The sequence below is a fragment of the Ranitomeya imitator genome, chromosome 5 (genome assembly GCF_032444005.1).
Source record: "Ranitomeya imitator isolate aRanImi1 chromosome 5, aRanImi1.pri, whole genome shotgun sequence".
Lineage (NCBI taxonomy): Eukaryota > Metazoa > Chordata > Amphibia > Anura > Dendrobatidae > Ranitomeya > Ranitomeya imitator.
The window spans coordinates 244,667,650-244,686,984 of record NC_091286.1 but is presented as its reverse complement, the minus strand read 5'-3'; the positions used below and the strand labels follow the sequence as shown (position 1 = coordinate 244,686,984).

The window sequence follows — 19,335 nt, the reverse complement described above, 5'->3', positions numbered from 1 at the left end:
GATATGAGTTAGTTATAGTGTTCAATCCTGTGTTTTCAGATATGAGTTAGTTATAGTGTTCAATCCTGTGTTTTCAGATATGAGTTAGTTATAGTGTTCAATCCTGTGTTTTCAGATGAGTTAGTTATAGCGTTTAATCCTGTGTTTTCAGATATGAGTTAGTTATAGTGTTCAATCCTGTGTTTTCCGATGAGTTAGTTATAGCGTTTAATCCTGTGTTTTCAGATATGGGTTAGTTATAGTGTTTAATCCTGTGTTTTCCGATGAGTTAGTTATAGCGTTTAATCCTGTGTTTTCAGATATGGGTTAGTTATAGTGTTTAATCCTGTGTTTTCAGATGAGTTAGTTATAGTGTTTAATCCTGTGTTTTCAGATATGAGTTAGTTATAGTGTTTAATCCTGTGTTTTCAGATATGAGTTAGTTATAGTGTTCAATCCTGTGTTTTCAGATATGAGTTAGTTATAGTGTTCAATCCTGTGTTTTCAGATATGAGTTAGTTATAGTGTTCAATCCTGTGTTTTCCGATGAGTTAGTTATAGCGTTTAATCCTGTGTTTTCAGATATGGGTTAGTTATAGTGTTTAATCCTGTGTTTTTAGATGAGTTAGTTATAGCTTTTAATCCTGTGTTTTCAGATATGAGTTAGTTATAGTGTTTAATCCTGTGTTTTCAGATATGAGTTAGTTATAGTGTTCAATCCTGTGTTTTCAGATATGAGTTAGTTATAGTGTTCAATCCTGTGTTTTCAGATATGAGTTAGTTATAGTGTTCAATCCTGTGTTTTCCGATGAGTTAGTTATAGCGTTTAATCCTGTGTTTTCAGATATGGGTTAGTTATAGTGTTTAATCCTGTGTTTTTAGATGAGTTAGTTATAGCGTTTAATCCTGTGTTTTCAGATATTAATTAGTTATAGTGTTTAATCCTGAGTTTTCAGATGAGTTAGTTATAGCGTTTAATCCTGTGTTTTCAGATATTAATTAGTTTTAGTGTTTAATCCTGTGTTTTCAGATATGAGTTAGTTATAGCGTTTAATCCTGTGTTTTCAGATGAGTTAGTTATAGCGTTTAATCCTGTGTTTTCAGATATGGGTTAGTTATAGTGTTTAATCCTGTGTTTTCAGATGAGTTAGTTATAGCATTTAATCCTGTGTTTTCAGATATTAATTAGTTAGTGTTTAATCCTGTGTTTTCAGATATTAATTAGTTATAGTGTTTAATCCTGTGTTTTCAGATATGAGTTAGTTATAGTGTTCAATCCTGTGTTTTCAGATATGAGTTAGTTATAGTGTTTAATCCTGTGTTTTCAGATGAGTTAGTTATAGCGTTTAATCCTGTGTTTTCAGATATGGGTTAGTTATAGTGTTTAATCCTGTGTTTTCAGATGAGTTATTTATAGCGTTTAATCCTGTGTTTTCAGATATTAATTAGTTATAGTGTTTAATCCTGTGTTTTCAGATGAGTTCGTTATAGCGTTTAATCCTGTGTTTTCAGATATTAATTAGTTATAGTGTTTAATCCTGTGTTTTCAGATATGGGTTAGTTATAGTGTTTAACCCTGTGTTTTCAGATGAGTTAGTTATAGCGTTTAATCCTGTGTTTTCAGATATGGGTTAGTTGTAGTGTTTAATCCTGTGTTTTCAGATGAGTTAGTTATAGCATTTAATCCTGTGTTTTCAAATATTAATTAGTTAGTGTTTAATCCTGTGTTTTCAGATATGAGTTAGTTATCGTGTTCAATCCTGTGTTTTCAGATATGAGTTAGTTATAGTGTTCAATCCTGTGTTTTCAGATATGAGTTAGTTATAGTGTTCAATCCTGTGTTTTCAGATGAGTTAGTTATAGTGTTTAATCCTGTGTTTTCAGATATGGGTTAGTTATAGTGTTTAATCCTGTGTTTTCAGATATGAGTTATTTATAGCGTTTAATCCTGTGTTTTCAGATATTAATTAGTTATAGTGTTTAATCCTGTGTTTTCAGATGAGTTAGTTATAGCGTTTAATCCTGTGTTTTCAGATATTAATTAGTTATAGTGTTTAATCCTGTGTTTTCAGATATGGGTTAGTTATAGTGTTTAATCCTGTGTTTTCAGATGAGTTAGTTATAGCGTTTAATCCTGTGTTTTCAGATATGGGTTAGTTATAGTGTTTAATCCTGTGTTTTCAGATGAGTTAGTTATAGCATTTAATCCTGTGTTTTCAGATATTAATTAGTTAGTGTTTAATCCTGTGTTTTCAGATATGAGTTAGTTATCGTGTTCAATCCTGTGTTTTCAGATATGAGTTAGTTATAGTGTTCAATCCTGTGTTTTCAGATATGAGTTAGTTATAGTGTTCAATCCTGTGTTTTCAGATGAGTTAGTTATAGCGTTTAATCCTGTGTTTTCAGATATGGGTTAGTTATAGTGTTTAATCCTGTGTTTTCAGATGAGTTAGTTATAGCGTTTAATCCTGTGTTTTCAGATATGGGTTAGTTATAGTGTTTAATCCTGTGTTTTCAGATGAGTTAGTTATAGCATTTAATCCTGTGTTTTCAGATATTAATTAGTTAGTGTTTAATCCTGTGTTTTCAGATATGAGTTAGTTATCGTGTTCAATCCTGTGTTTTCAGATATGAGTTAGTTATAGTGTTCAATCCTGTGTTTTCAGATATGAGTTAGTTATAGTGTTCAATCCTGTGTTTTCAGATGAGTTAGTTATAGCGTTTAATCCTGTGTTTTCAGATATGGGTTAGTTATAGTGTTTAATCCTGTGTTTTCAGATGAGTTAGTTATAGCGTTTAATCCTGTGTTTTTAGATATGGGTTACTTATAATGCCTAATCACTTGGTTTCATACATGGGTTAGTTCTAATATATAATCCTGTCATTTCAGATGAGTTAGTTATAGCATTTAATCCTGTGTTTTCAGATATTAATTAGTTATAGTGTTTAATCCTGTGTTTTCAGATATGGGTTAGTTATAATGCCTAATCACTTGGTTTCATACATGGGTTAGTTCTAATATATAATCCTGTCATTTCAGATGAGTGAGTTATAATGTATAATCTTTTGGTTTCATACATGGGTTAGTTATAATATATAATCCTGTTATTTCAGATGAGTTAGTTATAATGTATAATCTTTTGGTTTCATACATGGGTTAGTTATAATATATAATCCTGTCATTTCAGATGAGTTAGTTATAGCATTTAATCCTGTGTTTTCAGATATTAATTAGTTATAGTGTTTAATCCTGTGTTTTCAGATATGGGTTAGTTATAATGCCTAATCACTTGGTTTCAGACATGGGTTAGTTATAATATATAATCCTGTCATTTCAGATGAGTTAGTTATAGCATTTAATCCTGTGTTTTCAGATATTAATTAGTTATAGTGTTTAATCCTGTGTTTTCAGATATGGGTTAGTTATAATGCCTAATCACTTGGTTTCATACATGGGTTAGTTCTAATATATAATCCTGTCATTTCAGATGAGTGAGTTATAATGTATAATCTTTTGGTTTCATACATGGGTTAGTTATAATATATAATCCTGTTATTTCAGATGAGTTAGTTATAATGTATAATCTTTTGGTTTCATACATGGGTTAGTTATAATATATAATCCTGTCATTTCAGATGAGTTAGTTATAGCATTTAATCCTGTGTTTTCAGATATTAATTAGTTATAGTGTTTAATCCTGTGTTTTCAGATATGGGTTAGTTATAATGCCTAATCACTTGGTTTCAGACATGGGTTAGTTATAATATATAATCCTGTCATTTCAGATGAGTTAGTTATAGCATTTAATCCTGTGTTTTCAGATATTAATTAGTTATAGTGTTTAATCCTGTGTTTTCAGATATGGGTTAGTTATAATGCCTAATCACTTGGTTTCATACATGGGTTAGTTCTAATATATAATCCTGTCATTTCAGATGAGTGAGTTATAATGTATAATCTTTTGGTTTCATACATGGGTTAGTTATAATATATAATCCTGTTATTTCAGATGAGTTAGTTATAATGTATAATCTTTTGGTTTCATACATGGGTTAGTTATAATATATAATCCTGTCATTTCAGATGAGTTAGTTATAGCATTTAATCCTGTGTTTTCAGATATTAATTAGTTATAGTGTTTAATCCTGTGTTTTCAGATATGGGTTAGTTATAATGCCTAATCACTTGGTTTCAGACATGGGTTAGTTATAATATATAATCCTGTCATTTCAGATGAGTTAGTTATAGCATTTAATCCTGTGTTTTCAGATATTAATTAGTTATAGTGTTTAATCCTGTGTTTTCAGATATGGGTTAGTTATAATGCCTAATCACTTGGTTTCATACATGGGTTAGTTCTAATATATAATCCTGTCATTTCAGATGAGTGAGTTATAATGTATAATCTTTTGGTTTCATACATGGGGTAGTTATATTGTTTAATCCTGTGTTTTCAGACATGAGTTATTTATAATGTATATTCCTGTGATTTCAGACATGGGTTAGTTATATATAATCATGTGATTTCTGAGGTGGGTTAGTTAAAATGGACCAATCTGCTTTTTGATAAGGACATCATCGGGTGAATACCGAGTTGCAGCAGCTGATGCTTTTCCAAAGAAACATTGCATAATTTTTGTTCCTGGGTGGAGATGTTACACCTCTTGATCTCTTAGTAATGCAGAGTAGAAATGTACAAAAGGGAGAATGTTTGCAATCAGAAGTACACAAGAGAGTAACCAGGCACAATGAGTGGACGGGCTAAAAGATCAGTGGGACTGGTTGGAGCTCCTTTCTCCAAGGGCCAGGTGAGCATATTCCCACAATGAATGCTTATGTGTCCGTGTTAGAATTTAGGAAAAGAAGCTAAACTGATTATATTAGTAATTTTCTAAAATTATCTTGTCCCTAGTGGTAAATTCTCTGTTCAATTAATTGATTTTTTTTTAAGCTGCACTGTTATAAAACAAAAGACATTATTATGGTTATTTTATTTTTTAATTATTCCTACTGGATTTCCCATGGAATCTTGTTATTACTTTTTAATGACATGACATTCTAAGATCATTTTTCGAGGATATGTTTGGAAGCTGAATCTCATTTAAGCCTGGCTAGATAGGGGCTACATAAATTACATGTATTATTTTCAGGTCATCAAACTGAGTTCATTTGTCAGCACATCATATATCAAAGCAATGTCAATCGTGACAAAAGTAGCACAGTCGGGTATCAAAAAGGTAACATATCACGCGCCATGCTCAAATTCCTACATAAGATTACTTTGCTACTTTTGTCAAGTGTGAGATTGCTGTGATATACGATGTGTGACTAATTTAGTGACCACTATCACTATGCGTACTTTACTTATCAAACTTACTTTTACCTCTGTATGGTATACATTATACATTGTTAGTTATGACACGCTATGATATATGGTGTGTGACTTATTTAATGACTATGATGTATATGTGAACTATGCTCACTTTTCTTATTCTTCTTAGCGCTAAGTTAATCTCTACTTTTATTATGGTATATATCACATCTTTTATACTGTATATTACAACATTACCGTATATATGTTTGCTATAGATGATATATTAATATTTGCCATTATATCGCCTTTAACTCTCGCAGTCATTTTTTTCCTAACACTACATACTATATTCATTTTGGTTATGTATTCTCTGTACCCATTGGCTAATTATCATCTGTACATGATGTAACTTTTGGGGGAGAATACCTTTTTGTGTTGATATCACCAATTATATATTTTCTCTTTCTTGATATTTTATGTTTTTTTCATACAATAACAGTTATTGTAATACATGTCTGCTCATAGTGATAGGTTTAGTGAGAATTTATAGGAAACAGCTACAATCTGCTACTTTAATTCAAAATAGAAAAAAAAAATCCATACATAGACGAAAAGATCTCCAACAAATAATGACAAAGTAATTTGCTGAACAATCATGTTAATGACCCTATCTTAGAGTTTGGTGTACATTTACATGCCATTTACAGGAATAGTGAAGCACCCAAATGAAAAGTGTTCGCAAACCTCATTAAATAAGAATAAACCTGTTTACATGGCTTCCGGCTTTTCTTACTAGCTGGATCAGACCCTATTGAAAATGCGAACGGATCTTGCATTCATAGACTGAGATCCCTTCATGTGCCATCAAAAAAGTGTTTTCACCTCAGAAAAAAATTAGAGATATTTGCTTATAACTGATGATCCAGTTTTTGCTCCGAATATATAGATTATCTTTGAAGCAATATTCAGGTTGACTACAGACTGCAATTGATGCAATCAAGATCAAGTCTAAAACATTACCATCACTCACTTCTACATTAGAGGCCGCTGTAAGGGGTGATGACAGCATCGTTCAAGCAGCCAGAGGACCGCTGCGGCTTGTGATGGGCTGCAGCAGTCAGGTGACTTGTAACATTACGGGCTGTTCACGTCACCCGACCACTGTGGTAAAATTGCAAAACAAAGTGCATTTCCACAATTGTTTTAATTTTTTTTTAGCTTTTTTACAATGTTCACTAAATGCTAAAACTGACCTGCTACAGGTCATTACAAGTTTGTAGATACCAAACATGTATAGGTTCTTTTTTATTTAAGGAGACTTAAAGCTGTGATCATCCCATCGCTTATGCTACACATAGCGGGGATTCAGCCCTTCTTTGGGTAGCAGAATTGATCATCTACTATGAGTGCTGGTCACGGGGTGACGTTCATAGCAGATCTGCAATGACAGCCACAGGGGTCTCCTGCAGACCGCGGGTTGTCATGCCAACTTATCAGTGTCCTGGAATCATTGGACACGGGTGCCGATGGGCGGAGCTAGTGACACACTTTTGGTTTGCATGAGTCAAGTGCCGCTGTCAGAGATTGACAGTGGCAATTAACATGTTAACAGCTTAGGGTGGATCACAATTCCACCCACAGCTGTTAGGGGCACATGAGAGCTGATCAGATTTTGAGGTCTAGCCTCAGATTTTCAATGATGTTCAGATCAGGGACTATGAGTGCATTATAAAACACTGAGCTTGGGCCTTTTGAGGTTGTCTATTGTGGATTTTTGAGGTGTGATGAGAATCATTATCAATTTGTAAAAGCCATCCTCTTTTCAACTTCAGCTTTTTTTTAACAGATGGTGTTATGTTTGCATCAAGAGTTTGTTGAAATTTCATTGAATCCATTCTTTCCTCTACCTGTGAAAGGTTCCCCATGCCATTGGCTGCAACAAAACCCAAAAGCATGATTGATCCACCCCCATGCTTAAAGGGAATCTGTCACCCCAAAAATGGCCTATAAACTAAGGCCACTGGCATCAGGAGCTTATCTACAGCATTCTGTAATGCTGTAGATAAGCCCCCGATGTATCCTGAAAGGTAAGAAAAAGAGGTTAGATTATACTCACCCAGGGGCGGTCCCGCTGCGGTCCGGTCCGATGGGTGTCGCAGGCCGGGTACGGCGCCTCCCATATTCATACAATGACATCCTCTTCTTGTCTTCTTGCCGCGGCTCCTGCGCAGGCGTACTTTGTCTGCCCTGTTGAGGGCAGAGCAAAGTACTGCAGTGTGCAGGCGCCGGGTCTCTCTGACCTTTCCTGGCACCTGCGCACTGCAGTACATTGCTCTGCCCTCAACAGGGCAGACAAAGTACGCCTACGCAGGAGCTGTAGCAAGAAGTCAAGAATAGGACGTCATCGTATATAGTTGGGAGGTGCCAGACCTGGACCGCGACGCCCATCGGACCAGACCACAGCGGGACCGCCCCTTGGTGAGTATAATCTCACCTGTTTTTCTTATCTTTCAGGATACATCGGGGGCTTATCTACAGCATTACAGAATGCTGTAGATAAGCCCCTGAAGCCACTGGCCTTAGTTTATAGGCCATTTTTGGGGTGACAGATTCCCTTTAATGGTTGACAAGATGTTCTTTTCCTGAAATTCTGTGCCCTTTTATCGCCACACATACCTTTGATTATGGTGGCCAAAGAGTTCTATTTTAACTTCATTGGTTCTCAGGACTTGTTTGCAAATTGCATCAGTCTTGCTTAGATGTTCTTCTGCATACTTCTGATGCTGAATTTTATTGTGAGGACGCAGGAGAGGTTTTCTTATGACTTTTCCAGGAAGGCCATGTTTATGCAGGTGTCTCTGAAAAGTAGAACAATGAACCACCACTCCAAAGTCTGTTAAATCTTTCTTTTCTCTGCTTTTTGCTGTCAAGCGGGGGTTCAGATTTGCCTCTCTAGCAATCTTATGAGCAGCTCTCACTGAAATGTCACTTGGTTTTACAGTCCTCCAATGTTCCCATTAACGGCCATTTCTTAATTACATTTTGAACTGAGGAAAGGGTAACATGAAAATTCTTTCTGTCCGCTTGTAGCCTTCTCCTGCTTTGTGGGTCTGTACCATTTTCATAGTGCTAGGCAGCTTCTTAGAAGAACCTATGGCTGCTTTTTTTTTACACAAGGTTAGAGGCGGTTGGGTTTTCATAAAGCTTGGAAATTTACATCACCTGGCCTTTCCTAAGGATTTAAGGGAACAAGCCATAACCTTAACAGGCTAATTAAGGTCTGAACCCTTGGTCAAAGTTATCTGAGGACACAAATAACCAGGAGTGCCCACACTTTTGCAGAGGCCTATTTTCCTTTTTGTAATCTTTAAAATGTAAAATATGACTATTTTTTGTTGCATAAAACACAAAGGAAATGTGCCATCTTTAACTTTAGTCCTTTTAAAGATCATTTCATCTTCAACTTGCTTAACTGTTCATAATAACAGTAATTTTGACCAGGGTTGCCAAAATGTTTATATGCCACTGTATATATTTATGTAGCACATGACCATGACAATAAAGCATGTAATCTTCTAAAACATCTTCGTCTTCTTTTTTCTTTTATCTTAGCCAAGAGGAGGAGTGGAAGAAGGCCCAATATATATAAGAAGAGCTGGCTTAATTGAAAAACTGAGAGAACTGGGTAAGACTTTGTAAGGCTCAATTCACACTACATATGTGCATAATGTCAGGCACATACAATCAGGAGGCATGTGCCTGATAGTGGGAATAGTCAGAAGTATCCATCCACCATAGGGATCCATTTTAAAGAATCATACACTGCCGTAGTCCTTTATCGGAAAGTCCTGTATTGGAAATGAATAAAAGAACACACTTTTGGCCTCCATCTGGTGAATGGACGCCTATAGGAATGTTACACTCACGAACATTGCGCAGGCGTGTACTACGGAGGACAGAGAATGAACTTCAATCCAATATTGCGGCCAGCATGCAGCCATCGGGTAAGGAAAGGGTAAATCAAACACCCGAAAACTCCGCCCATATGACCCAAAACCAGTCCCGCCAAATTCAGGTGACAGGTTCCCTTTAATAACAGACATATTTAGCAAAAAGTCACAAGGCACATGACAAATATCTCAATTCATACTTTGTTACTATGGTGTTGCAACAAATGGTCTACTTTTGTTAGGTTCATTGGGCTGTGGTCATGAAAATGTACTCTGCATAGATAGGAACCCGGTCATGGGCTCTAACAATCTGTCTAGTGCTGTTTCAAAGGCAATATACCTCCTATATTATTTTACGAATCCACTGAAATCTTCTGTGGAGCCAAAGAATTGACTCTGACTCAAGAGTCTAAAAAGTTCATCACTCAAGGACAGGAGGGACTGACCTGTGCCCGTCACTGATTGTCATGGTGTAGTCCTGTGTTATGTAAATGTAGGTGATACTTTCATTGTAATCCTGAGTGTGATGGCAATTAGATGACTGCTGAAAAGTCATCTCTACAGAAGAAGCAGAGCTGCCAAACGTCCAGACATTCCTAGACAGCGTATAAAAATAGAGCACTTTTCTTTCCCATTGATAAAAAAAAATGTGATGTGTCCGTTATTTTTTTTTAAGCTGTTTTTTAAGCCTATTTTCATATAGGAATTCTGGGCTGTAGACATGTATCACTCATAACCATAATGTCTGATACGGGTCATCTGATGTGTCCATAAAAAATGTTGTTGTCCGAGATCTTTTTGAGAAGCTGCCCAGAAAAAATAAGAAATCAAGTTGGCAAAATTGTCAAGAGGTATCAGCCCAATATTAGACTTCGTGAGCAAAAAAATGGCAAGATGTTACGATGTTTTTCTTTTAATATCGTGGCTTGGACAAAAAAAATGCCCAGAAAGATTCTTAAAGGGGTGTCCACTACTATTTGGGCCCCTTCTCATGGGTCCTAACTTTTCTTAGCAATCGCTTTTCTAAGATGCTTTAATTACCAGTGCGGCTTCTATGAGTGCATCTTGGTGTGGATCACATACCCTTTTGTTGGCTCTGCAGGCACTGCTTCTTCTCTGTTCCTTCTGAACACCAGGATTAGCCAGAATTAGAGGAGCACATCACTGATGGCGGTGGAGCTGCTTTTCAATAATACTCAGTCTTCACTCTCTGCACGAATCCTTGTTTTGGAGTGCCACCATCTTCATCTGACAAGCACTGCGACATGCTTGACATTAAAATGCATAATGCACCCCCGGGTAAACACAAAAACAGGGCTCTGGAGCCACAAGAATAGAGCTCTGTAGAGCTTTATGTTGAATAAAGTAGAGTTGTACATAATTGACTTTCATACTATTCATTGTCTATGGGACTGCCCAGAGAAAGCAAAGAACATCTTCAGTTAATTACAGCAGTTCCATCAACAATGAATTGTATAAAAGTCAATCATGCACAACTTCACCTAACCCCAGGCTTAACTACACAGAGCATTTCCCAGGACCCAGAGGTCGGACTCCATCAATTAACAAGTTATCCCTATACAGCCGATAAGGGATAACCTGCTATTTTTGGATTAGGAGTTGTGTTTCCATATGACAACTACAGTCCGCATATTAATAGAGCTACTGTTAGCAGTTGTATGTTCAAAACATGCTACAATGGCCGGCAGCACCGCCAGGCCATTGTTCTAATTCTAACTGCCTGTATGTATAAATTACTAGTAAGTTTATGTTATAAAAATAGAAAAAATAGGGCCCTTACACCTTTAGCATTAAATTAATGCGCAGGTGCACAAATACCCTGTGTGGCTAATACACAAACAGATACATACACTATGTGTCAGCACACTGCGACTAATGAATATATTAACTCCAATATGGCTATAAACGTTAAAAACATAAGGTACTTAGCGTTTTTTGATCAGAAAATGCAAAAGCCACCCAACCACATCAAGGTGACCTTTTAATATGGACAGTCTCTAACCACTATATGTCCTACCTCTCTGTGTCAAACTCGCCTAATGTCAATGAGGATTAAAAAGGATACCAGGCATAGCTCTCAATTAAAATCTTGTATGAGAAAGATGGGTGGATAAGGGTGCTGAGCCCTGGAGGGAACCACACCCCCTGATACGAACTACACAAAAAGAAAAAATTGAACTCACACACCCTTAGTATGAAATTAGTGCACAGATGCACAAATATGCAGTGTGGCAAGTATATTAACCTACACATACATTATGAGTCAGCAAAAAGTAAATAAATGAATACATGAACTCCAATATTGCTCTAAACGTTAAAAACTTCAGTTAGCGGTTTTTGATCAAATACAACAAAAGCCATCCAACCACGTCAAGGTGTACCTTTTAATATGGATGGTTCCTAACTACTATATGTACTACCTATCCAGGGCTCAGCAGCCTTATACATCTTTCCCATAAAAGGTTTTAATTAGGAGCTATACCTGGTTTCTTTTTCACTCCCCATTCACATCAGGCTGGTTTAGCACATAGAGAGGAAGGACATTAGTGTTTAAGGACCATTCAAATTAAAAGGTCACCATGATGTGGTCAGATTGCTTTTGTGCTGTTTGATCAAAAAACGCTAACTACAGTGGTGTGAAAAAGTGTTTGCTCCCTTCCTGGTTTCCTGTTCCTTTGAATGTTTGTTACACTTAAATGTTTCAGATCACCAAACAAAATTAAATATGAGATAAATATAACACAAGAGAACACAAAATGCAGTTTTTAAATGAAGGTCTTTATAATTAAGGGACAAAGAAATCCAAACCTACAGTGCCTAAAATATAAATTAACTGTGGCTTATCACTTCTATGGGAAGCGGCGTTCAAATTTATTAGACACGCCCAGACCTGATCACTGCCCCACATGTTCTCAATCAAGAAATCACTTAAATAGGACCTGCCTGACAAAGTGAAGACCAAAAGATCCTCAAAAGCTAGACAGCATTCCACGATCCAAAGAAATTCTTGAACAAATAAGAAAAAGTAAATGAAATCTATCAGTCTGGAAAAGATTATAAAGCCATTTCTAAAGCTTTGGGACTCTAGTGAACCCCAGTGAGAGCCATTATCCACAAATGACAAAAATATGAAACAGTAGTGAACCTTCCCAGGAGTGACAGGCTGACTAAAATTACCCCAATAGGGCAGCAACAACTCATCCAAGAGGTCACAAGAGACAATACAACAACATCTAAAGAACTGCAGGCCTCACTTGCCTTAGTTAATATCAGTGTTCATGACTCCACCATAAGAAAGAGACTGGGCAAAAATGGCCTGCATGGCAGAATTCCCAAAAGAAAAACACTGCTGAGCAATAAGAACATAAAGGCTCATCTCAGTTTTGCCATAAAACATCATGATGTTCCCCAAGACTTTTGGGAAAGTATTCTGTGGACTGAGGAGACAAAAGTTTAACTTTTTGGAAGGTGTATGTCCCATAACATCTGGCATAGAAGTAAAACAGCATTTCAGAAAAGGAGAATTATACCAACAGTAAAATATGGTGGTGGTAGCGAGATGGTCTGGTGCTGCTTTGCTGTTTCAGGACCTTGACGACTTGCTGTGGTAAATGAAACCATGAATTCCACTGTCTCCCAAAAAATCCTGAGGGAGAATGTCCATCCATCCGCTCATGACCTCAAACTGAAGAGAACTTGGGTTATCCAGGAGGACAATGATCCAAAACACACCAGCAAGTCCGCCCCTGAATGGACTAAGAAAAACAAAATTAAGACTTTGGGGTGGCCTAGTCAAACTCATGACCTTAATCTGATTGAGATGCTGTGACATGACCTTAAAAAGGCGGTTAATTCTCGAAAACCCTCAAATGTGGCTGAACTACAACAATTCTGCAAAGATGTATGGGGCAAAATTCATCCAGAGCGTTGTAAAAGACTAATTGCCAGTCATCGCAAACGCATGATAGCAGCTGTTGCTGGTAAGGGTGGCCCAACCAGTTATTAGGTTTAGGAGGCAATGATTTTTTCACACAGGGTTCTGTAGGTTTGGATTTCTTTTTCTGTTAATAATAAAAACCTTCATTTAAATACTTGCATTTTGTGGTTACTTGTGTTATCGTTGTCTAATATTTACATTTGTTTGGTGATCTGAACCATTTAAGTGTGACAGACATGCAAAAGAATAGGAAATCAGGAAGGGACAAACACTTTTTCATACTACTGTAAGTGCCTTTCGTTTTTAACGTTTACAGCAATATTGGAGTTCATGTGTACATTAGTACCATCAGAATGCAAAGTGTCACCTGCTTTGGGGCCTACCTCTTGGGTCCCTGTGCAGCTGCATAGGTTGTACCTATATGTCCGCACCTGCATTAAAAAGTTTTCAGTCAGATGTAAAAAAAAATTATTTATTAAGAGCTACAAACTAAAAACTTAAAAACTAAATCTAGTCTGAACTAAAAATGTATTTACACACTTGTAATTTATCTGTGTGTCCATCTCCAGTTGGCGTATGTGCCAAAAAATGATGCACATGTTGACTCTGTCGGCACCATTATAGTGAATGGTCCAGTTGGTGCACACAACTGAATTCACTGGATCACTGAATATGAAAGAGCCCTATGAATTAAGGGGTTATTTACAAGACAGCAAAATATTCCACTTGCATAGTATAGGGGATAACATGCTTATTAGTGGGATATCAAAAACTACTGGCACCCCCAGTAAACACAAAAACAAGGCTCTGGAACCACCAGAATAGGGCTCTGCTGAGCTTTATGTTGAATGGAGTTGTGCATGATTGACTTTCATACAACTCATTGTCTATGGGACTGCTGAAGAAAGTAGAGTACCATTTCATGCAGTTCCATAGACAATGAATTGCATGGAAGTCAACCATGTGCAATTCCACCTTATTCAAGGCTGGGCTATACAGAGCACAGTTCCCAGGTTCCACAGATCTATTCTCTGAATTACAAGTTTTTCCCTATAGAGCATATAGGGAATAACCTGTTATTTTTGGAGTAGGAGTTGTTTTCAACATGACAAAGATAATCCACGTATTAATAGTGCTACTGTGAGCAGGCCAATGTTCTTATTCTGACTGACTGCACGTATATATGACTAGTAAGTTTATATTGTGAAATTAACTTCCTGTCTATGTAATATTTACCCCGTAATGTGATACATGTAGATTTACAGTGTTGTGATTCACACGAGTGACGTTATTTCTTGTTCAACACATGACAGCAGCCTTCAACATTGTGCAAGCTCCTCGTAACCTTCAGCACTGTTTGGGCTATGAGGTCTTTGTGCTTGTAAGTTTAAGCTGACTTATTATAATACACATTAATGCACTGACGGACACGGACAGAACAGGGCTCCTGTGGCAAAACAGTATTTGGGCCCTTTGTGGTCCAATAACTCATCAGAATGCAAAATTCCACCTGCTTTGGTGCTGGATGTGGGTCAGCAATTGCCATGGGAGCTGCCAGCAGCAGATCTTGATGATTCGTGTTCAAAACCTTTTTCCATGTCATTTCTCATTATTACGCATAACTTACATTTATGGACATCTATGATTTGATGTATTGTTACCAACATTTGGTGAGAATATCACCTTTAGAATTAGATTCACTTGGAAAATTGGTGACATGTTTAATACTCATTTCATCAGCTATATATCGTTATGCAAAATTGCAATACACAGCTATTTCCTTACTATTTTATAATGCTAAGGATTTTGGTGATCTGCATATTCCTGCATTCCCAATGATGATCCATTGTTGGTCGAGTTACTGAGATGGCTGCTAATGCAGATGTGGATTTTTTTGGTGCTTACCTCATGTTGGATTACATGCAGATTTACACTATAGTTATTCACAAAGGTAATGTCATTACTCTTTAGACACGAGTTCCCATTAGCATTGTCCAAGTGAATGCAAAACCTTCAGTGGTGGGCAACAGGATTTTTGGCAGGGATAGATTACAATGAAGACAAATTGGACTATCACCATGGGACCAAGTCTCTGAAGGGTAGGGGGCCATATCCAGATTGACAATATTGTAATCTATTTCGCCACTACGAACAGCATGCATCACCAATCAAGAAACCTTCCTGCCGCTCCACTGCCTGCAAAAATATATAACAGCATAGAGTGGCATGTAAAATTTTAGGCACCCCTGGTCAAAATTACTGTTATTGTGAGCAGTTAAGCAAATGATCTCTATATGACCTTAAGCTAAAGATGACACATTTGCTTTGTATTTTAGGCAAAAAAAATATATATATTTTCATCTGTTACATCTTAAAAATTGCAAATGAAAATGACGTGATGCAAAAGTTTTGGCACCCTGCATGGTTAGCACCTAGTGGCACCCCTTTTGAAAGTATCATAGCTTGTAAGCACTTTTTATAGTCAGATGAGAGTTTTTCCAATTCTTGCTTGAGGGATTTTCATCCATTCTTCCCGGGAAAATTTTTCCAGTTCTATGACATTTCTGTGTCGTCTTGCATGCACTGCTATTTTAACTCCTTCATGGGGCTCTTTTTGCATCAATTACTGCATCAATGCGGTGTAGCATGGAGGCGATCAGCCTGTGGCACTGCTGAGGGTTATGGCTGCTTTGAGAGCAGCCTTCAGCTCATCTGCATTGTTTGGTCTGATGTCTCTCATCTTCCCCTTGACAATACCCCATAGATTTTCTATGAGGTTAAGGTCAGACAAGTTTGCTGGCCAATCAAGGACAGTGATACTGTTGTTTTTAAACCAGGTATTGATACTCTTGGCAGAGTGGACAGTGCCAAGTCCTGCCGGAGAATGAAATTTCCATCTCCAAAAAGCTTCTCGGCAGAGGGAAGCATGAAGTGCTCTAAAATTTCCTGGTAGACGGCTGCACTGACTTTGGTCTTGATAAAACACAGTGGACCAACACCAGCAGATGACATGGCTCCCCAAACCATCACTGATTGTGGAAACTTCACACTAGACCTCAAGCAGCTTGGATTGTGGCCTTCCCACTCTTCCTCCAGACTCTGGGACCTTGATTTCCAAATGAAATGCAAATTACTTTTATCTAAAAACAACACCTTGGACCACTGAGCAACAGTCCAGTTCTTTTTCTCCTTGGCCCAGGTAAGATGCTTCTGGTGTTGTCTATTGGTCATGAATGGTTTGACACAAGGAATGTGACACTTGTAGCCCATGTCCTGGATACATCTGTGTGTGGTGGCTCTTGAAGCAATGACTCCAGCAGCAGTCCACTTCTTGTGAATCTCCCCCAAATTTTTGAATGGCCTTCTCTTAACAATTCTTTCAAGGCTGCGGTTATCCCGGTTGCTTGTGCACCTTTTTCTGCCTCACTTTTCCTTCCACTCAACTTTTCCATTAATATTTTTGGACACAGCACTCTGTGAACAACCAGCTTCTTTAGCAATTACCTTTTGTGGCTTACTCTCCTTGTGGTGTGTGTCAATGACTGTCTTCTGGACATTTGTCAAGTCAGCAGTCTTCCCCATGATTGTGGAGCCTACTGAAACATACTAAGGGACCTTTTTAAAAGCTTAGGAAGCCTTTACAGGTGTTTTTGTTAATTATTCTAATTTACTGAGATAATGATTTGGGGGTTTTCATTGGCTGTAAGCCACAATCATCAATATTTGCAGAAATAAACACTTGCAATAGATCACTCTATTTGTAATGACTTTATATAACATATGAGTTTCACTTTTGTGTATTGAACAACTGAAATAAATTAACTTTTTGATGATATTCTAATTTAGTGAGAGGCACTTGTATATATTGTTTTCCATAGTTGCGTATAACATTGCCCCTTCTTGCCTTGTGTGCTCTTTCGTTATGTTTAACCGTGTCCATTGTTACATAGTACCCCTTCTTTATTATTAATAGAACCATCTATTTGAGTCTTCCATTATTTTGCTGCTCTCGCCATCCCCTATCATGGGGTGCATTAAAGTTTGTATTTTGAGTATTTTGCTAATTACCGGTATTTATTTTTTGTTGACATCCTGACTGTATCATTGATGATTAGGTAAGATGTGATGGACGAGGCAACAGTCCATGCAAACATTTCTATTTTGTTGGATTAATGGTTAATGATTATCTTAGGAAGTGGCTCTTCATTAGTAAGTTGCTGTGATAACTGCCATAACAGGTTATTGTTGCTTAAAAGATAATTATCCTAAAAAATACAAAACAATATTAAAATGTTTAAAGTAGTAATGCTTTCATTTTTTTAAACAAAATATTTTCATTTTATTTAGTGGAATAAAAAAAAAAAAAAAAAGGCTTTAATATTTTCAACTTTTAAGCAGCTGACACTTAACATGAAAACAAATTGTAGTATTAGTTCACATTACAGTTGCAACATCAGCTCTGTTTTGTGTAATGTCACTTGTCTGGGTGTTTGCAAAAGGACAGGAGAGGATAAACTTTAGGACTGGTGACTGCAATGTGATTTCGATGTGCAGACCGTGTCACTGAGAACCTCTGACAAAAATTGCAGACATTTAACAAAAAAAAATATATGTATGTATATATATATATATATATATATGTATATATGATATATATATATATATATATATATATATATATATATATATATATATATATATATACATAGTTTGCGTCACCATTTTCCGACACCTGTAACATTTGTATTTTTCTGTTGATAGAGATGTTTAATGGCTTGTTTTTTTGTCTTGTTTAGTGAGCTGAGGTTTTAGTGATACTGATTTACTGATATACTGTATATGATGTTTTTATTGTTTGTTATAGCATTTTTTAAGGAGTTCTGGGGACCGAAAAGCCACATTCTGACATTTCAGTTATTTTTCAGTTCACAGCATAAATCTTAGGGGATTATTACGATTACATTTTGAGAGACCAGATTTTTATGGATGCAGTGACAAACTATGTTTGTCTTGTAATTTTTTTAATTTATTTATTTTTACATAGAGGTAATACCAGGTAATATACCATTGGGCGCAGATAATAATAGGTAACAAAACAAAGGCCACAGGTACCGTAATACTAAGTAATATAGCACAGGTAACAGCGCACACATTATACCAGGTACACCACACATGACACAAATAATACCAGAGAGAGCACAGGTTATACCAGATACACAACACAGGGCACAAATAATACCAGATAGAGCACAGGTTATACCATGTACACAACACAGGGCACAAGTAATACCAGGTATCATAGCACAGGGCACAGGTTATACCAGGTACACAACACAGGACACAAATAATACCAGGTATCATAGCACAGGGCACAGGTTATAACAGGTACACAACAACACAGGACACAAATAATACCAGGTATCATAGCACAGGGCACAGGTTATAACAGGTACACAACAACACAGGACACAAATAATACCAGGTATCATAGCACAGGGCACAAGTTATACCAGGTACACAACACAGAACATAGGTAACACCACCTGGTAGTATATTACAGGTAATGCAACACAGGACACAGGTATTACCAGATAACATAGCAGAGGGCACACATTATACCAGGTATACAACAATGTACACAAGTAATACCAGATAACATAGCACAGGACTCTAGATATACCAGGTACACAACACATGACATAGGAAATACCACCTGGTAGTATAGCACAGGCAATACAACACAAGGCACAGGTATTACCAGATGACATAGCATAGGGTATACCAGGTATACAACACAGGACACAAGTAATACCAGGTATCATAGAACAGGGTGCAGGATATACCAGGTACACAACACAGGACACAAGTAATACCACCGGGTAGTATAGCACAGAACACAGGTATTACCAGATAACATAGCACAGGTACACAACAAAGGACACAGGTAATACAGGGTATAGCATAGGGCACAGGTTATACCAGGTACATAACCCAGGTAATAGCAGGTATCATGTCACAGGTACATAACCCAGGTAATAGCAGGTATCATAGCACAGGTACATAACACAGGACACAGATAATGCCAGGTATCATAGCACAGGTTATGCCAGGTACAGAACACTGGATATAGGTA

The 19,335-nt window shown here is 37.0% G+C and overlaps 1 protein-coding gene across 1 annotated transcript in view; it reads left to right on the top strand.

Annotated features, from left to right (window-relative positions):
* Window positions 1-4,607: 4,607 nt before the first annotated feature.
* Window positions 4,608-19,335, top strand: part of ARG1 (arginase 1) — a 28,036-nt gene continuing 13,308 nt past the window's right edge. The window contains exons 1-2 of the mRNA XM_069726019.1: window positions 4,608-4,788; window positions 8,907-8,979. Coding sequence (XP_069582120.1) covers window positions 4,729-4,788; window positions 8,907-8,979 — 133 coding nt within the window. The 5' untranslated portion in view covers window positions 4,608-4,728. The remainder of the gene's footprint in view (window positions 4,789-8,906; window positions 8,980-19,335) is intronic.